General features: G+C 38.2%; 1 protein-coding gene and 1 pseudogene across 1 annotated transcript in view; one reads left to right on the top strand and one right to left on the bottom strand.

Moving 5' to 3' along the window:
- Positions 1 to 10884, top strand: part of LOC143433977 (uncharacterized) — a 50199-nt gene extending 39315 nt beyond the window's left edge. Inside the window, 4 exon segments of the mRNA XM_076928146.1 lie at positions 9971 to 10549; positions 10551 to 10590; positions 10646 to 10769; positions 10772 to 10884. Coding sequence (XP_076784261.1) covers positions 9971 to 10549; positions 10551 to 10590; positions 10646 to 10769; positions 10772 to 10884 — 856 coding nt within the window.
- A 4139-nt stretch (positions 10885 to 15023) lies between these two features.
- LOC117695990 (vomeronasal type-1 receptor 4-like) lies at positions 15024 to 19038 on the bottom strand (annotated as a pseudogene).
- Between the last annotated feature and the right edge of the window lie 1706 nt (positions 19039 to 20744).

The raw sequence follows: 20744 nt of genomic DNA, 5'->3' as shown, positions 1-20744 counted from the left end.
ATGTTAATGACCCAATCTTGCTGTAACTGCAATAAATACCCAGCACCCCTAGACTTGGTCTCTCAGATTCGATCTCATGTGAGGCTGACTAGCAAGAATCCTTATTACAGAGCTCATAATAAAGACCTCCATGTGTTTGCATTGCAATAGGCTCCTTGTTGGTCATCGGGGTCTCTCTGACTTGGACATAACATCTTAGTGCATTGACTAGAACCCCAACAACCCAGGACTCCCAACTTAAGGATTGAAAGGCCGGTTTTTAATATCCACCATTGTTTCTGTGTCAGTGGCTTGTCTGCCAGATATGAGTCTGTGTGCCTTGGTTTTCAGATTTGTCTTGAGTATATGTGGAGGGAGATGACTAAATTGAACATGGAACCCTGCTACAGTGGATACGCTGGAGAGTCATAGCCCCGAAGTGCTTCGAAGATGTTCCAGAGCCTGGTATAGTGGATGGTGTTTCTCTGGTCTTAATTTCTGGGAAGGTTAAAGCAGACTTGGAACCCTGCTACAGGGCTCACAGCTGCCATCCTGTCTTCATTTTCTCCTCTGTCCAAGTGGAGGAATCTGCTGTATAGCCTCTACTGCCCCCTTGTGGCTGTCTATTTTGTGTGTGGCACTTTGTCATTCTCTCACTGAGGAAATGAGACAGATTTCACCCTAGTCTATTTAGTTACTAGCCCCACACCTTGGTTAAATCCTTCTTAACAACAGGACCTAGACCCATTGACTAGTCCATGATAGAGAGCTCTTCGAGACAGCATCCAGGGCAAAAAACAGGCTCTGTCTACCTTATTTTAAAGGGTAGAAAGACAAAGACCTCATTTTCCACCTCCTGAACTACCCTCTGCCTAGGTCATATGTGACTCTAGTTTTGCAATTGGAGCTGTCATAAGATGGAAGTTCATTTTTCATCAACACTCACAAAATTAGCATATCTTCCTTGGACAAGAGGTCTTGTCTTATTGGTGGCAATTTCCAGTTGTGTGGGACAATCTGCTTTTCTGTCCACCTTCCAGCTGTTTTAGCCTCCTCTTTGGTAGCACGGGCCTGGGAACCCAGGGTTAAAGAAACTCACCCCAGGTCAGCACAGCCTCTGAGCTCCCCATTCCAGTGTATCCTTCCCTGCTCTGAGCCAGGTGCCCTCCCTATTTTGTCCTTGCTCAGCCACAACTCCAATTCCTTCTTGTGTTGTCAGAGTTTCCTGTAATTGATATGGTTAACTCATTGGTTTGGGGGTGTTACAACTTCCTCATTTATTATTATGTCTGTGTCATAGTTTTCAGTTCTCAGCATTTCAGAGCTACAGTCATCTGAGGGACCCACAATTGAGGGCCTGCCTTCATCAGAATGGCTGGTTGCTATGTCTGTGAGAGATAGTGTTGATGATTGATTAGGAAGGCTCTTCCACTGAGGGTGACAATATCCCTAAGCAAGTGGTCCTGGGCTGGATGAGAGAGCAGGCTGAGCATGAGACAGTGAGCAAGCAAGAGAGCAAGCCAGGAGACAGTGTTTGTCCATGCTTTTTGCCTTCAGTTTCTAATCTAAGCTTCAAAATGATGGCCTGTGATCTGACAGAACCATGTACAACAAACATTTATTACCTGAGATGCTTTTTCTTAGAAGATTCAATCACAGCAGCAGGGTAGCAAGTTAGAACAACAACAACAACAATGTTATTTTGCTGTTGTACAGAATCTATGTTGTAGATTGTATTCTTGTGAACAGGACAAATTTTGGGTAGAAAGATTTTTGGATTCCTTGGTGTCTTTAACTCTCCTCTGAGGGTTCTGCCTGACTGCCTTTTTAGCGTTTATATCTAACTGCTATACATCTCAACTAAGATCAACCTTAAACTCCTTGGTACCCTCCAATTTGTGGTCTCTGGCACATGCTAAATGTACCCACCCCCATCCTGTTGCATATTTTGATTCATTTTCCCCCCTCTGGCTTTTTTTGTCTCTCTCCACACCTGTTGCTAGTTCCAGGACAGCCAGGGCTACAACAGAAACCCTGTCTCGAAAAACCAGAAAAAAAAAACCCGATAATTTTGCTTCCTCCTTTCTAATCTGTATTACCTTTATCTTCTTCAGTTTTATTGCTCTTGCTAAACTTTTAGAGAGTATTTTAAATAGATATGGAGAGAATGGATCACCTCTTCTTGTTTGTAAATTAGTGGAATTAATATGCATGTCTTTCTATTTCAATTGTTGTCTCTCTATTTAATGTTGGCTATAGGTTTGCAGTAAAGTGACATTATGTTAGGTATGTCCCTTGTATCCTTAATCACTCTAAGAACTTCATCATAAAGTGGGATTAAATATTGTCAGAGAATTATTAATCATCCAATGAGATGATCACTTATTTTATTTTCTTACACATTAAGCACATTATATTAAACCATTCCTGTATCTCTTTAATGGAGCCAGCCTCATTGATCATTGAGGATGATCTTTTAAAATGATTTCTATTTTATTTAATTCATTGTATTAAATATTTTTGCATCTGTGGTTTTCAGGGAAAATGGTTTGTAATTCTTTTTTGTAGCTGAGTCTTTATATTGATTGGATATTTGAGTAGCCATGGGCTCACAAAATAAAATCAGCTAAGGTTTCTTCTCTTTTTATATTGTTGAATACTTTGAGGAGTATTGTCATGAACTCCTCTTTGGAAGTCTGGTAGGATTCTTCCCTGAAACTCATGGCCCTGGCCTCTATTTGTTGGCACACTTGTAATGACTTCTCTTTTTCTAGGTGTTTAGGTCTGTTTAAGTTATTTACCTTAGTTTGATTTAACTTTGGTCAGTGGAAAAATTGAGATTAGCCTTTTTTTTTTTTACAATTTCTAATTTGGTGTTGTAGAGGCATTTTAAAGCTATGTCTTTACCATTCTCTGGCTTTCTTCATTGTCTGTTATTTTGTCACCCTTTTTATTTTAGATTTCATTAATTTTGATATTCTCTATCTTTTAATAAGTGTTTCTATTTTGTCTAATAAAAGGTTCAAAGAACCAACCCCATGTTTCATTAATTCTTTGTATTCTTCTCTTTCTATTTTATGGATTTTGATCCCAATTTGACAATATCTTGATGTCAACTTCTTTCCTTCATCGCTCACTCACTTCTTTCCATTCTAGATTTCAGAGAATGTTCTTAAATTGCCAGTGTGAGAGCTCTCCAATTTTTTCATGTAGGGATTTTGTGCTATGAACTTTCATCTTAGAGACAGTTTCATTTTCTTTGTATTCCATAAGATTTTGCATTTTGCATATTCATTTGCATTGACTTCTATAAGGTCTCTAATTTCTTCCTTTATTTCTGTCTTAACCTAGTTTTCACTCAGTAGTGAGGTGTGCAGTTTCCATGAGTTTGTAAGCTTTGTGTTCTTTCTGGTTTTGTTGATATCCAGCTGTAATCCATGGTGGTCTGATAAGATCCATGGTGGGTAGCTTATCTTTCTTTGTGTATTGAGACCTGCAATGTGTCTAAATATGTTTTCAGTTTACAAGTGAGTTTAATGAGGTCCTAAGCAGGAAATATATTCTCTTATATTTTGGTAGAATGTTCTCCGAATTTCAGCTGGATTCATGCTCATGCTATCAGTTAGCTGTTTAATTTTGGTTTGGAGAATTTATCCATTGATGAGAATGGAGTATTGAAATTTGCCAGTATAATGTATTGTGGGGAAGAAATCTCGCGGGGGGGGGGAGGGAGTCTGCCGGCAGGGTCCCAGGGCGGTTCGGCATCAGGGTCCCGGGCGGCCTTCCCACATTGCCAGCTGAAGTCATGCAGCTGTCGGTGGGCGGGCCGGCGGCTACATCAACAAAGTTCCAGGGTTCCAAAAGCTGGGAATCAGGTGGAGAGACCATGGGACATGTGGAGTCTGGTTTCCAAAGCTTGATTGTTCATGACATGGTTAATAGATGTAAGTGGTACGCACTTCCTCCCCCCAAAAGCCAGGGGAGACCAATCTTATAGGGAAGAGAGAAAGGGGAGGGAATAACTTAATTAGCTGCGCCACTGGCCTTTTGATAATTCATTAATATTTAAATCTCTGGAGGTGGAGACTTGTTAATCAAGACCTCTACCTGTGTCCTACATGACTAAAGGTGGCAGGTTAAATGAAGTTACCTCATCCAAGGCCCAACATCATGAAGGTTATCATGTGATTTTTACTTTAAAACTCTTTATTTTGCAAAGGTATGTGTTTGAGGCATAGATGTTAAAAATTGAATTGTCATCTATGGTAATTTTTCTCTTTGATGAGTATGTTGTATCTTTCTCCAATTTTTTTGATTTTTTAAAAACTATTTTAAAATAGTTACACCAGCTTGCTTCTTTGGACCATTTGCTTGGAATATCTTTTTACAACCCTTTACACTAAAGTAATGTTTATCCTTGATGTTGAGCTATCTTTCATTTTCTTTCTTTCTTTCCTTTTACAGTTTTTATTGTTTTTTAATGATTTATTTATTTATTTTATGTATATGAGTACACCATTGCTCTCTTCAGACACACAAGAAGAGGGCATCAGACCCCATTACAGATGGTTGTGAACCACCATGTGGTTGCTGGGAATAGAACTCAAGACCTATGGAAGAGCAGTCAGTGCTCTTAACCACTGAGCCGTCCTCTCCACCCCAAGCTGTATTTCTTATATGCAATAGAAGGATAAGTTTGTGTTAGCATCCATTCTGTTAGCCTGTGTCTTTTTATAGTCATCTGAGGTCATTGATATCGAGAGAGTCAATAAGTGGTGATTGTTATCTTCTGATATTTTGTTGTTCTTGTTGTTGTTATTGTTACAGCTGCTGCTGGTCGTGGTCGTGGTGGTGGAGTTGGGGTGTGTGTGTGTGCTTTCCCTTCTTTTGCAGAAAACAAGATTATTTACTACCTGTGTTTTCATGTCTATCATTAATCTCCTTGGGTTGGATTCTTCCTTCTACACTTTGTGTAGGTTTGTTTATGTAGATAGATCAGGTTAAGGGTTAGGATTATGGTTAGGATTAGAAATCCCCAAATAATATTTACCACAACAAGATGGCTGTAATTATGATATGTGTCCAATGATTGAAATGGAATGGAGAGTAAGATGATAGAGGATACTCAGTAGTCCTGGTTCAGGTTCTTTCTAGAAAGGTCATACTGTGCTTTCAGATGCCTTTCCTTTAAGGAAGATGAAAAGGAAAGATTGTTCCAGTAACCAATTATTAGACATGGAAGTTGAAAGGAAACATGCTGCTCCCTGTGGTGGTGCATGCCTTTAATCTCAGAACCCAACAGACAAGTCAGGAAGATCATAAGGCCAAGACCCAGCTCATCTATATAATGAATTTGAGCCTAAGTTAAATTAAATCCTGTCTTAATTCCTTCTCAGATATTTTCATTGAAACTGGTTAGATTACACGTTTGTTTAGCAATATCAACTTCTGTTGACCTGTTAAGGTCTGTTGAAATTTCATGTCTCTGTTATCACTTGATCTTCTGAGGAATCTCTGTATATTCAAGCTTTTCTTTGTACTATTTTTCTCTTAGTGAACATTACTCAATATCCTTGCTTGGACTGAGTCTGACTTCCCATAGAAGCTCTGAGGGAATCATCCCTGTATTCTGACTCTCCTCAATGTAAACTGGACACAGGATAGGATAAAACTTAGATTGCAGCCACTTTGTCATAAATGTTGATCTGAAGACAGATACTTTATCCCATATGTATTTCCCCAATTTTTATGATCTAAGTGCCTTAAATACCTCATTTATTCCTTCAGAACTTCCAACGGCTGTGTATGCATTCTTTTCTTCTCATTTGGGGAATTTCCATCGTATTCTATACATAACTTTTTAATTGAAACCATTTGCATCTTTAGATCATTCTAATATTTTATAAATATTAATACCATAACATACAATAGGGTTAACAAAAAAATTCACAATCTATTGTGAGAATATTTATTCAGGGGTGGGGAATAAGCAATTTATATCCCCTCTTTCTAAGTTCTCAGTGGCACCTCATTTCAAAATTATCATAGTTCACCCTAGGATTATGGTGAAATAATTGGTTTTACATACAAAAAATTGACAAAGTGTTTCTTCTGAGACTGTAGACATCCTGCAATCAGTCACATTAAAAATACTTTACTCAGTACATCTGGAGACAACTTTATATTACCTAAATAGTTATTACTTTTCCAAGTTGTACAAATTCTGGCCAGTCAGGTCATTTTTTTGATAGAGGTTCAGTAACATTTAAAAAGACCTGCTGTAATTATTTTAATTCAACAAAGCTGAAGGTATGAAAATGGCTGTGGTTTAATTTAGAAGATAAGATAAGCCCTGTGCTGGATCTGTCTATCTTTGTATATTTATCTGATTTAAAGAGGTTTTACTAGATATAAATGTCTTTTAAATTATTAACATGTTTATGGCTGCATACAATTTAAAAAATGTATATATCATAGTTAAAAACATAGATGTGTTAGTCTTACTTGAGTGAGGAGAATATCTAATATTAATAACATCTTGTGGTCTAGGAGTAGTAAAATCTTTAAAACATGTTACCGCTTCCAAGGAAAGATTCAGACCCATATTATCAGTTTATATTTATTCTACCTGTGTATATATAAGAATTAAATATATTTTTGTCCTTTCAAATCAATTTTTAAGTTTGTTTTCATTAGGAACAAAATGAAGTTGTGAGCCCCTGGTGCACATCATGGTGCATCAAGTCTCTTCTGGGTTAAGTGCATCCTCTCCCACTGAGGCCAAAAATGGCAGCTCAGTTAAGGAAACAGATTCCAAAAATAGGCAGCAGCTTTAGGGACAGCCTCTGCTATAGTTGTTGGAGAAACCTCATGAAGACTGAGCTGCACATCTGCTACATATATTCCAGGGGCCTTAGTCTAGACTGTGTGTGTTATTGGTTTGAGGATCAATCTGTGAGTGTCCCCAAGGATCCAAGTTAGTTGAGACTGTTGGTCTTCCTGTGAAGGAGTTCCTATCCTCTTCAGGGACATCAATCCTTCCCCCAACTCTTCCATAACAGTCTCCAAAAATCATTCAATTTTGACTGTGGTTCTCTGCAACTGTGGCTACTGTGTTGTGGTTGAAATTGATTCTTCAGCTTTGTTCTCATTCTCCCATACATTCCCAATTTGTTCTCAGTCTCTAACTCACATAAGATACAGTATAAACCTTTGCTATTCAATGCTAAGCTATTTTGCAAGCCTGGTGGTTGTATATTTTTAACTTTATATATTTTGTTTATTGTTTTCAAGAATAAATTGCTCTGTGAAGCCCTTCCTGTGCTGATACTAGATATAGAAACCACAGAAGCCACCTGACCTCTTTTTTTGTAAACTACGCACATGATTTTGTGCACCTCTTCATCCACATCTTCAATTTTAAAATTCGGCAAAATATATATATATATTCTATTCTATTTCTCTGGATGGCATATGTTCATGATATCAATACTGCCTGAGGCTTCAGACTCATTGGATTCCAGGTGTATGTCGTTCTGCCTTACTCTTGTGTTTGTTCTGAAATTTTTGAATAAATAAGTGTATTATGGCTGGGTGCATGAATATGAATATCATGTGTGCCACATCTTTACTGTTGTTAGAAGATGGCCTCAGGACTCCTGATCTTGAAGAAATGGGTAGTTGTTGATCCCCATGTAAATACTAGAAATTGACCACCATTAATGTGGAAGACCAGCAGGAGCTTTTCAATCCTGAGCTATCTTTCCTGCTCTAAGTTCCTTATTTCTGATCAGCATATATATTACTAATATTTTCATCTGTCCATTTTTAACTGTTTAAACATGTATTCCCTTCTAGCTAAATTTATTAATGTTGCTGTTTAAGCTGGTTCACTTCATGTTTTTGCAAGATGAATACAGAACTGCAGTGAACATATAATTCCTTGTAGGAAATTCAGTAAAGAACTGTGAGTTCTCTCTATCATTTTTGGTTCCTTGGTTGATTTTTACAGGGGAATGATATTCTTAATATGTAACTTTTGCTGTCCTGCAACACATCACATAGACCACACCAGCATCCAGCTCACTGACATATACCTGCCTATATCTGTGATTAAAGACATGAGCAAATACACACAGCTTGCCCATCTTTCTTGTAGTTAGTAATTGTTCATACAGCTTTTCAGATGTTTGCTCAGTACAGTTGATCTGTTTCTCCCTGCATGTCCCTCTCAGTTGCCATTTGTGTTGCAAGGCTATATCCTATTCAAAGGGATCAGAAGCAAGACAGGTGAAACTTATAATTCATTTTCCTTCTAAAATCACAGAATGATTAGATTATAACTTCTGTTTCAGGAAATAAGTAAAGGAAGCACAAGAATTACATTAATACATTGCCTAGAAAGTATCCATTTATTTACAGGGATGTCACTATCATGCTTAATGTTGTACACATGTGTGTGATATTTTAGGATGCAGTGACTTACGATGATGTGAATGTGAACTTCACTGCAGTAGAGTGGAATTTGCAGGATCCTTCCCAGAAGAATCTCTACAAAGATGTGATGCTGGAGACCTACCAAAACCTCACTGCTATAGGTAACACTGTGAATTTTGTTTTGCTTTTCAAAATAATGGAACAAGTGATTCTTGGTTATTGATGAGCCTCTGTTATTTCAATTGAGAACAAGGAAGATTGAGCTGAATAAATCAGGTTCAGTGCTGTCAAAATTCACAGTAACCTGAATTTTACCTAATTTCCAATACTATATCATTCATTTTTTTGGTACTGTGTTTTAGGTTACAGTTGGGAAGATCATCATATTGAAGAACAACATCAAAGTTCTAGAAGATGTGAAAGGTAGTTTTCATGTGTAAGCTGATACAAATATGCCTGTGAGGGAATGTTCTGGAAGCTCTAAAGAAAAGCAAGTGTGTAAATAAATCAGTCCTTTAAGTATAGCTATAATTATAATATTCTCACAAAGCCATGTGCCTCAATGTCAGTTATCTGATTTATGTTTTTAAGGCATTCCTCTAAGGAAGAAGACATGGAAACAATGCCTTAAGAGATACCTTTAATTGATTTGTAGCTCCATTAGAGCTTTTCTGTGGAACTACCTATTTGAATAGTCTCATGATATTTAGATGTTGCACATTGAGTACTGATAAGTATATATCCAAAGCCATCCAATAAGCAAATAGTCCATATTAAATTTGGTGATACTCATATTCTTGTAGTAACATTTCTAGGCTTATTGAGTGGTCAGTCAGTGAGATTAAAAAAGTTGTGGAGAAACCTTAATCTATATACGACATGTCTACAAAGAACAAAATGTCAAATGGTGTGAATTCAATTTGGAAACCTTTCACACGTTCTTCTTTTAATGGGTATACCAATTATCAGAATGGATAAAACCTTGTGAGCATAGCGATGTTGAAAGAAGCAACATACCTCTTTCTACTCCAGAACAATGAGAAGATATGTACTATTCTGCCTTTGGTAGACTTTCTGAATATGATAGACATTTGTAATTAATTTGTTTTCTCACATTACGGGGGGGGGGGGGGGAAAGCCCAAGTCGCGCTGCAGAAATCTCTGTGGGTACCAGAATTTTGGAAATTCTTCTGTTTGTCCTGGCTCACAGTGATCCTGTGGTGTTTCTCACAATACAGGAAAACAAGAAAGCAATCAGTGTTTTAATGCCCTGATATCTTCAAACATGTGAAATACATCATATAGAAATCTCATATAGAAAAAGGAGGCTATAAATGTGAGCCGTGTAATAATTGCTCTTACCATCACAGGTATTTTCAAAGAGGTAAAGCAACCCACAGTGAGCAATTACAACCATGAACATCAAAGTGATAAAACCATAAGATATGAGAGTTCTTTATTATTAGACCAACTGTAAAATTTATTCATATTGGTAAAATACTTGATCAGGTAATGAATGTGGTAAAGCTTTCACATGTGTCCATTATTGTTGCAGGCACAAAAGAACACATACTGGAGACAAACCTTATCAATGTTATCAATGTGGTAAAACCTTTTCATATCACAGTGGTCTCCAATATCATAAAAGAACCCATACTGGAGAGAAACCACATGAATGTAATCAATGTGGTAAAGCTTTTTCACGAAACAGTACTCTCCAAATCCATAAGAGAACACATACTGAGGAGAAACGTCATGAATATAATCAATGTGGTAAAGCCTTTTCAAATCACAGTCATCTCCAAAGACATAAAAGAACACATACCAGAGAGAAACCTTATGAATGTAATCAATGTGGTAAAGCCTTTTCATGTCACAGCCATCTCCAAAGACATAAAAGAGCACATACTAGAGAGAGACCTTATGAATGTAATCAATGTGGTAAAACCTTTTCATATCACAGTGGTCTCCAATATCATAAAAGAACACATACTGGAGAGAAACCTTATGAATGTAATCAATGTGGTAAAGCCTTTTCATGTCAGAGTGGTCTCCAATATCATAATAGATCACATACTGGAGAGAAACCTTATGAATGTAATCAATATGGTAAAGCCTTTTCATGTCAGAGGTCCCCAATATCATAATAGAACACATACTGGAGAGAAACTGAATGTCATGAATGAGGCAAAGCCTTTCCAGGACACAGTCATCTCTGAATACACAAAAGATAATGTGCAGAGTGAAACCTTATGAATGTAGTCAATGTGATAAAGCCTTTGCATGTCACTGTACTCTCCAAACACTTGAAGGAACATACACTTCAGAGAAACATTACAGATGTAATGAATGTGATAAGGTTGTGCATATTTCTTTCATCTCCAAAGACATAAAAGAACACAAACTGAGCAAAAACCTTTTGATTGTTCTAAAGTTGGGAAATGGTTTATGTGCCACTGTGGTTTCTGAATACAGAAATGAACACATATGAGAGAGGAACCATCTGAAAGTAATCAACATGTCAAACCTCTGCATGTCCTAATCATTTTTAAAAGCATGAAAGAATTTATAGTAGAAATAAACTGTGGTGATCTAAATTTATTTGACCCTAAGAAGTGGGAATATTAAGAGATGTTCCTTGTGGCAGATGTTACCTTTTTGAAGGAACTGAATTACTATGGTGGTGGTCTTTGGAGCTCAGACCAGTACAAAACAGACCCTCCTACCACTTGGCTGGAAGACAGTCTCTTCCTGGATGCCTTCTCATGAAGATGCAGAACTCTCAGCTCCTTCTCCAGCTCACGGCTGCCGGCATGCTGACATTCCTGGTATGATGGCAATGGACTAAACATTTGAAAGTGCAAGCCAGGCCCAATTAAGTATTTGCCTTTAACACAGTTGCCTTGGTTACAATGTCTCTTCTTAGCAATGGAAATTCTATCTAAGACAGAAATTGGTACCCCAGACTTATGTATTGCTATGATAGGCCTGACTGTGGTTTTTTTGTTTTGTTTTATGGAGCAATGTGGATTTTTAGACTTTGCATCTGTATATGCATTAAGTGGAACTTACTGGGCCATCCTAGTATGAATATGGAACACATATGTACTGAGGGTGATTTGAACTTTGTATATAGTTTTTATGATGTTTTGCAGAAGAATGTTGCTGCCTTTTGCCTTGTCTGTAGAGTGTCCTTGAAGATAAGGTAAAGAGGTTGGTGTTCATTGCATTGACAAAGGAAGTCTCAGTGAAGCCAGCAAAGCCTTTGACCTATGTTTGGTCTCATGATGATTTGAGCAAGCATAGTAATTTTATAGAGAAAAAATATAAAGTATTAGGTCAAAAGAGAAAATCTAACCAGGAAGTTGAATGAAGCTAAATTCTGTGATCAATGATATTAAATGGAATTAAAGGAATGGTGACATTAGGGCAAGATTCCATCCACCTAAACTCATGGATGTGAAGTTGGACAATGGAGAACTGTACAGTGTTAGACATTATTATTACCTAGTTGTTGTTTTCATGTGGACACAAGAGTTACCAGTATGTGTGAGGTTGACAACTGATGGATTGTGGTTACTATTCTGGGTTATCATTCTAAGATCTGAAATAAAATACTTAAGTACAGGCATGGAGGTATATTCCTTAAATTCCAGATAAACATCAAGTAGATCTCTGATTCAAGTCTTCCTGGTACAGATCACATTTTAAGTAAGGAAATTTTAGGTATGGGCAAAGTGTTACACATATATTACCCAACATTCAGAAGACAGAGCCATGCAGATCTCTGAGTTCAAGATTCATCTACAGAGCAAGTTCAAGGACAGCCAAGCTTAGGCAGTGAAGTTGTTGAAAAATAGAAAGCTGGTGATGATTTAATAGAAAGGGCGATGTTCCAGCCCCAGCCAGCAGAGGAACTCAGGAGCTTTGTGTGTGTTGCTCTGCTTTTAGGGGAAAGAACAGAAGGGATGACTGAGACAACTGATGCTGGTTGGTTGTAGTTAGAAAATTAGTGGGGATGAAGAAGAAACCAGCACCACTGAGGTGACATCTTCTGTTAAGTGTTTTTTGAGAGGAGAAAGAAGTTGTATTCCAGAGGTAGCCAAGGTTATCCCTTGTGGTGCAGCTTGACTCAGTCCTGGGTAAGACTCACTGAGGTGGCACTGGTTTTAAATCATGAATGTTTCATGCAGTGCAGCTGAGGCTTGGCACCATGAAGGGAGCATATAAGAGGAATGCAGTCAAGACTGTTTGTCACCGAAAAACCCAATATATTGAAGATGTCAGTCTTATGGGATGATCAGAAAGAACAGCAGCAGAAGTTGAGTGGAGTCAAGCAGAACCTAGTGTACTACAGAGGGCAGAGCTGAAGAGAGACCCAGCTTCTTTTGAGGAGCACAGAAGATCATCTGTGGATCCCAGATACTGGAACAAGAAGCTGTAATTTTGAAGTTACTTTGCAGACCCCAAGAGTTTTAGATTCCGGAGTTATAAGATACCTTTTTAGGAAAACTACTTTCAGGAAATAAAATCAGCCCAAGAGGAAGAATTGTGCTGCAGTGAGCAGGTCAGGAAGGAGTTGGAGATCTGAAGAATTCTTTGGCATCAGACATGGTGATGCAGACTTTGGAGATTGCCTTGCTGGTTTTTGGTCTTCTTTTGGCCCAGTATTTTCTCAGAATGGTGATTAAGAATGGTGATATATATCCTGTCAATTTGAATGGATATTATGTGGTATTTTTTGAAAGTATAGGGGATTATAGTTACATGATTGAAATGATCTCAGAAGAGACTTTTAACTTTAGACTTTTAACATTTATGAGACTTCTATAGATGATGGGATTTTTAAATTTGAACCTCACATATTTTGTATTATGCTATTTTAAAATATGGTCTCCATGTGCAGGCCAGGCAGTGGAATGTGGTAGTATAAATATGCTTGGCTCAGGGAGTGGGAGGAAGTTATTATGAGATGTGGCCTTGTTGGAGGAAGTGCATCACTAAAGGCTTTGAAGATCCACCCAGTGCAGAATGGGCCCTCCTATTAGCTCCCTGGCAGACAGTCTCTTCCTGGCTGCCTTTGGATCAAGATGCAGAACTGTCAGCTTCTTCGCCAGCATCATGTTATCTTTCATGCCTGCCTTGCTTCCTGCTATGACAAAAAAGGTCTAAATCTCTGAAACCGTAAGCCAGTCCCAATTAAACTGTTGATTTTATAGGAGTTGCCTGGTTCGTGATTTCTCTTCATAGCAATGGAAACATGAAGACAGAAACCCTGTGTGTGTATTTAATACAGTCAAGCCTTTGCACACTTCTTTAGTCTTCATTATCAGGAAAGAATACATGCTAGAGTCTAAGCACATCCCCTGTGACTCAGGACACGCCCCCAGAGTCCTAAACATGCTCCCTGTGTCTCAGGACATGCCCCCTGAGTCTTAAGCATGCCACCTGTGACATGCCTTCTCAGTCTTAAGCTTGCCCCCTATGACTCTGCATTCAACTCCTGAGTGCTAACCATGCACTCTGTGTGTCAGAACATACTAGACTCAGAACGATTGATGTAGAAGTAAAATGAACCTAGTGGGCCACAGAGCTATAGTGACAGGTTTTAATTACTTTTTAATCCACAGAGTGTATTAATTGTACATACCGATACAAATGTGGTATTTTCATACACGTGTGTTATGTGCCTGTGTCATGTTCTTCCCTTCAGTATCTCATCCATGTTCCCATTTCCTGCACTGTGGATCTTTTCCTCATCTCAGAAATTCATATTTTACTCTGATTCACATCATAGAAAAAGTAACACTTGCCTGTCTGAGACTAATTTTCTTAAGGGGACCTCCATTTCCATAATTATTAGAACATTTTCAGACCATTGGTGACATTTGGAGGACTGTAGTGTCTATGTATGAGAACAGCAGCTTGGAGCTGGAATGCTGCTCAGAGGTTAAAAGCATATAGTGACTATCTAGGAGATCCAGGGTTGATTTTCCCCATTAAATAGTTTCTTAGAATTATGAGTAACTTCACTCCTAAGGGGTCCAATGCCCTTTTAACGTATTTTATCCATGTTTTAAGACATACATGCAGGAAAAAATACCCATACATGTAAAATAAAAATGAAGGCACACACACACACACACACACACACACACACACACACACACAAGCAAAACTTTCCTGAGCCATCACGTGTTCCCTCCTCCTTATAATTTATCATCTTCATTTACATGTTGCTTAATTTTATGTTAAAATTTTGTATGTGATAAACCTATATATTTTATATAAATTTAGTTGAAAAATTAGACATTATTGGATAGCAAAGTCTGTAAGGAAAATGCTATGATCAAATGGCTAGTGAGTACTCCACACTGAAAAAGTCAGTTACTGGATACTTAGTGTTTCCGTACTATTGCCTTAGCATCCTACAACAGATAAAAAGATAATGCATATTTAGAAGTAAAAGGGACAACCAGGGTTTATGCCACACTTGAAGATAGCTATCTTTTACCACAGCAGGGTAAAACAGGCTGGAACTCAACTTCCTATTGCTAATGACACCAAAGGGACAGAATTTGGAAAAGCATAATGCTAGAAATATAAGTCTACTTAACTCTCTTTAGCACTGGATATTTGGGGTAGGATGTAAAGGTGATCACAATAAAAGAGAATGAATAAGAGATAACATATAAGCATACCAGGGTGAGGATAATCTGAGTGGCTCTCAGAGGAGACTTTCAGAAAATTCTGAGTACAGTAGATATACTTTACTTGTCTCTTGCATCTGTAGAGGATACACACCATGAAGTCACTTGAGCAGGACATGAGTTCCAGACACAGTCCATAAGAAAGGCACAACATATTGGCTGCAGTTGCTACATTGCCAGAAGCAAGCAATGAGCAGTACCAGTAACTCCACCTGCTAAGTCATATTTTGTTGTACCTGGGGCCTGACACTCTTGCTAGAGTCAAGATGTTTAGAAGCGAGTGCACAAGCTACCTCTGTGACTAAGAGGCGCCAATGGATTTGGTGGCTCTGTGCTTCAGCTTCATTCACAGTTGCCGTGGCTGACTGTAATTGCTTGGAAGCTAGTCAGTATACACATGGCATGCATGGACATCACCCTGGTTATTCAGCATCAATTTATATCCAATATAGTCGAGGAAATTCTTAAATCCAAAATCTAACCTTGTCAGTGGAATGCCTCTTGAGATGATAGACAAGCAATTGGCAAAAGTCATTTGCTTTATAATCAGGTCTTTGGGCATTAAGTCCTTCCCAGTAAATATAAAAAAGGCATACAATAGTATTGAACAATTGCTAAGCAGTCCCATTGAATTCTGAGGAGAGTGGAAAAATCCCATTGCCAAGTTTGTAGTAACCATTTCTATTCCTATTAAAAAATTAAATTAATAGGGTCATAAGACCATAGAAATGCATTATGAGTGCACATAATTTAATGAAGTTAGTTTAAATAAAATTCATTATTTCATTGTATTTATGCAGCTCTCAGTGAAGAAATGTCTAAAATTTTGTTCTTTATAAAAGTAGATGTTCTCTGTTATTTAAATGAGAAGTAACAGATATGTTTCCTAAAGATTAGCATTTTCACTAGATGCATTGTCATAAGCCTTAATGCTAGCACCCAAGAGACAGAGGCAAACCAATGAATTTGAGGCTAACCTAGACTACCAAGTCACTTGTAGAAAAGACAGGCTACATGCAGAGAAACCCTATCTAAATAAATAAATAAACAAATAAATAAATAAATGGAAAAAATATTGTTTTCACTAGTTTTGAATAAATACTATTCATTTTTTCAAAGAGAGACTTTTTAAAACATGCCATTGTTTCATAAATCAACATAAGCAAAACTTAAAATCCACCAAAAGAAACAACAATAAATATTTGACAATCATACTTACAATGAGTGGCTAAACATTCTCATTTTATAAAGATTAATTGCATCTTAGACTTATTTGATTTTTAATTATGTTTGCTGGAGGAGGTTCCATGTAAGTGTGAGGATCAGCAGAGGCCTTAGGTGTGAGATCTCTTACAGCTGAGTTATAGACATGTGTTAGCCACTGTCAGGAGCTGGGTATTAAACTGAGATCCCACATAAGAGCAGTATGTACTCTGATCCTCTGACATGATTCTACCATAAAAGAATATTTAAAACTAAATTTGAAAAAAACCCTAAAAACTCTTATCTTCTGACACATCTGTATAATATAGAAAATATTTAAAACTAAATTTGAAAAAAAAACCTAAAATACAAAACAAATAAAGAATGAATACACACTTGGATAAATTTCCTATTAACAACTCAGAAATGTCCAAACTTTATGCAAAATGAAACATATCCTCCAAAATTAAGGAAACCCAGTGAGGGATACAAGTCAAACTGGAAAGGTGAGATCACAATCTGTGTAGATCTGGTACTAATCAAAACAATTTAACATAAATAAAAGAAGGAGATCTGATGGACCCACAGACACATAAGGGCTCCTTCAAACCGAAAGTGCAAATATATATACTCAAGCACACACATATAAAATAAAAAATTTTGAAAGGCAGATTCAGAGGCAGAGACATTTGTCAGATCTCAGCTTCCTAAGAACTGTGGAGAATGAAGACAAAAGGATTTGTGTGCTCTTCAGGGTCACCTTGCCTGGAGCACAAATTGTTAAACAAGACAGGCTCTGTCTAAAATAAGGTGGAAGGTAAAGCACAATAGCCTCACACACTAACATCCAGAAACACAAGCACACAAGAAACAAAACACACAGGAGAAACATAACCATCAACATTTATTCACTACTGGGGAATCAGATCACAGCCAGTATTTAGGCACTTGAGAAACTTTTGTGAACAAACTGACAGAAACCTCATTTTTACCCTCACATGCCAATGGCATGGGACAACACATGGAAGAAGCAATCTGAGTGTTAAATGAAACCACTTCACTGGCTAACTCCTACTGAAAAGCTACATGCTTCTTCACGTGCACATGAGACACTGGGACTGAAACCCTGCTGGCCTCTGGTGAGGAAGGGTAACGGCTCATTCTGATCTGTGGAACTTCCTCAGATGATGGCGGTATGTGGATGACTGGCAGAAGGTAAGATTACACAGACAGCAGGAGTAAGGTCTCTCTACTGTGTGAATTCTCTCATGAGCCTGCAGGTTGGTCTTGTATCCGAAAACCCTTCCATATGTCCTTCATGTGAAAGGTTTCTCGGCCTGGTGTATGACCTCATGGACTCGAAGTTCTGATTCACGGTAAAAGCCTATCTGGCACTCCTTACAGGAAAATGGCTCCTTCCTGTGTGTTTTCTGGTGGATGGAGAGGTGGCAGGGATATCTGAAGGTTCTGGGACATTCCTCACATTTGTATAGTTTGTGGTCTCTCTGGAGTCTTTCTTGGTAACCCTCAAAGGTTGAATTTGCCTCATGATGCTGGAAAAGAGGGGCAGGCTTAGGGGTAGGCTGCTCTGGCCTGGACAGGAAGCCTGGTGCCTCCATAAGAACAACTTGAGAAGAAGCTGCCCACAGGGACTCTTCCGGGGACCTGTAGGTACCACACATTGCTATTCTTTAATCCAGAGGCACTGCATAGAAAACACCATCCACATCAGGGTCAGAACACTGCTCTCTCCAGATAATGAAAATGGAATCTCTGTTATTTATGAGACTAGTAATGCCACCACTTATGTCATTAGTGTTGTGGCCATCTCCAGTGTCCCCAGTGTCCCCAGTGTCTCCAGCCTGCTCCATCAGGGAGAGAAACACTGGCTGTACCTCCATAAGGACACCTGCAGAATATGGAGATTGAAGTGACTATCTGGCTTTTCAAATTGCTTAATGCAGGTCAGTAAGATACCCTGTCCAAAAAACTTAGGTTATACAATGATAAAGTAAGGTTTCTGGTGTTGAAATGTGGCCCTCACATGCATATGCAACAGTGACACTCTCATAAGAAATGCCTTGATGAATATTAGTGCTTCAGTGCAAATTTTCGAACCTTGAAAGACTTAATGTTATACAAATCAGGTCTTCCTGTTTTATACATTTTAACTTTGATTTCAGTTTGTTTGTTTGTGGGTTCTTGTTTTTTGTTTGTTTTGGTTTTGGTTTTCCATTTGAGGTATGGTTTCATAGTGTATCTCTGGCTGGCTGAGAACTCAGGTATAAATTATAATTTATAATTTATAAATTAAATTATAATCCCTTTTCTTATCAAGAATATCAAGACCAACCTGCTGGCTTATGAGAGGATTTACACAGGAGAGAAGACCAAACTTGCTCCCAGTGCTATAGGAGTTTCTGTCAATCATCCACAGACCACCATCACCTGAGTTATTACACAAGTCTGATTGAACTGTGTAGCTTCCTGCATGAAGACAAGCAGGGCTTCATTCAGCCTCAGTGTCTCATCTGCACATGAAGAAGCATGCAGCTTCTCAACAGGAATGAGCCAGTGAAGATGCTTCATTTACCACTCAGATGGTTCCCTCCATGTAGTGTCCCATGCCTCTGACATGTCAGGGTAAAAATAAGCTTTCTGTCAGTTTGTTCACTAAAGTTGACTGCCAATTACCAGCTTTGGCATCCATGTGGTGAGTAAACTGAGGCAGGCAGCCATTGGGGTCAGTGTTTCCAGTTGCTGACAGGGACAGATCATGATACCTATGGGGCTACTGCCAGTGTCAGCAGACCTTTCTCTGTGGAAACAAAGTTTAATTGATGAGTCTGGCACTCTCTGTGGCAGCAGAAAAACTATGAACTCTTTAAATTCCTTGGGGCCAGTGAAAAAGGAGAAAGAGAGAAAATAAACACACAGAGAGAGAGAGAGAGAGAGAGAGAGAGAGAGAGAGAGAGAGAGAGAGAGAGAGGAAGAAGAAGAAGGAGAAGGAGAAGGAGAAGGAGAAGGAGAAGGAGAAGGAGAAGGAGAAGGAGAAGGAGAAGAAGAAGAAGAAGAAGAAGAAGAAGAAGAAGAAGAAGAAGAAGAAGAAGAAGAAGAAGAAGAGAGGAGAGAGAAAGACAGCAGAGAGAATGAAACATAAGGCAGAGTCCAAAAACTTCATACACACAAATATATGCATGCATACATACATACATACATCCAGACTTATAGATAGATATATACACACTCACATATTGAATAGTTAGAGCATAGCTCCAGAAAGCAGGCTCCGATGATTTCACACACACACACACACACACACACACACACACACACATACACACTATTGGAAGATGGAGCAAGCTCCAACACACACGGAGATAAGCGTTACGGGTATACACGCATACCCATAGGTGATGGGTGGAAGGAACACTATCCCAATGCCCATTCACACAAACCTTATGCATACACACACACACACACACACACACACAGCTGATTGATGAAAGGAGCAATGTTCCAATCCTCTACACTTTATTTTTTTTCTATAGCTTATATATCCCAGCAAAACTCTTCAAGCAGTGTAAAATAACAATGTGATTTTGTTTTAATCTTCTTCTAGTAAGTAATCATGATAAAACAGTGTGTTACCCAATACATTTACAAGAAATAATGAATTATTCCCCTAAACCCATGTGCACGTGTAGCTAAGCAACTTGTTATAGATTAACAAAGTGTGAGCAAGCAAAATGGTTTTCTCAGCCCATTTCTCTTACTGGCAGCAGCAATTTGTGGTTACAAAAAAGTAATTATTTTATTATTTATTTTTAAAGAGAAATCTTATAAGAATATTAAAGGATTCATAAATTTAAACTTTTATCTAGAAATCAGTCATATCTATCTTAAATCCTCAGAATACAAATCTCTTAATAAATCACATCAGGAACCCAAGGGTGAAAATGGGTATAAGAAATCAATCAGCCGGGCAGTGGTAGCACACGCCTTTAATCCCAGCACTTGGGAGGCAGAGGCAGGCCGACTTCTGAGTTCGAGGCCAGCCTGGTCTACAGAGTGAGTTCCAGGACAGCCAGGACTACACAGAGAAACCCTGTCTAGAACAACCAAAAAATAAGGGTTTGACTATCTTATCTTTTATCTAATAAAAAGCTCAAAGGACCAATTCCATGTTTCATTAATTCTTTGCATTCTTCTCTTTCTATTTTGTTGATTTCAGCCCCCAACTTGATAATTTACTGATGTCTAATCCCTTTTTTTTCATTGATCACTTGTTTCTCTTCTAGAATTTAAAGCGTGTTGTTGAATTGCCAGTATGAGAGCTCTCCAGATTTTTCATGTAGGGATTTTGTGCTATGAACCTTCATTTTAGAACCAGTTTCATGGTTTGTTTTTTTTTTT

Source organism: Arvicanthis niloticus (assembly GCF_011762505.2).
Source record: "Arvicanthis niloticus isolate mArvNil1 chromosome Y unlocalized genomic scaffold, mArvNil1.pat.X SUPER_Y_unloc_2, whole genome shotgun sequence".
NCBI classification, from domain to species: domain Eukaryota; kingdom Metazoa; phylum Chordata; class Mammalia; order Rodentia; family Muridae; genus Arvicanthis; species Arvicanthis niloticus.
Note: the sequence above shows the minus strand (reverse complement) of the source record. Positions and strands in the feature narration are given on the sequence as shown.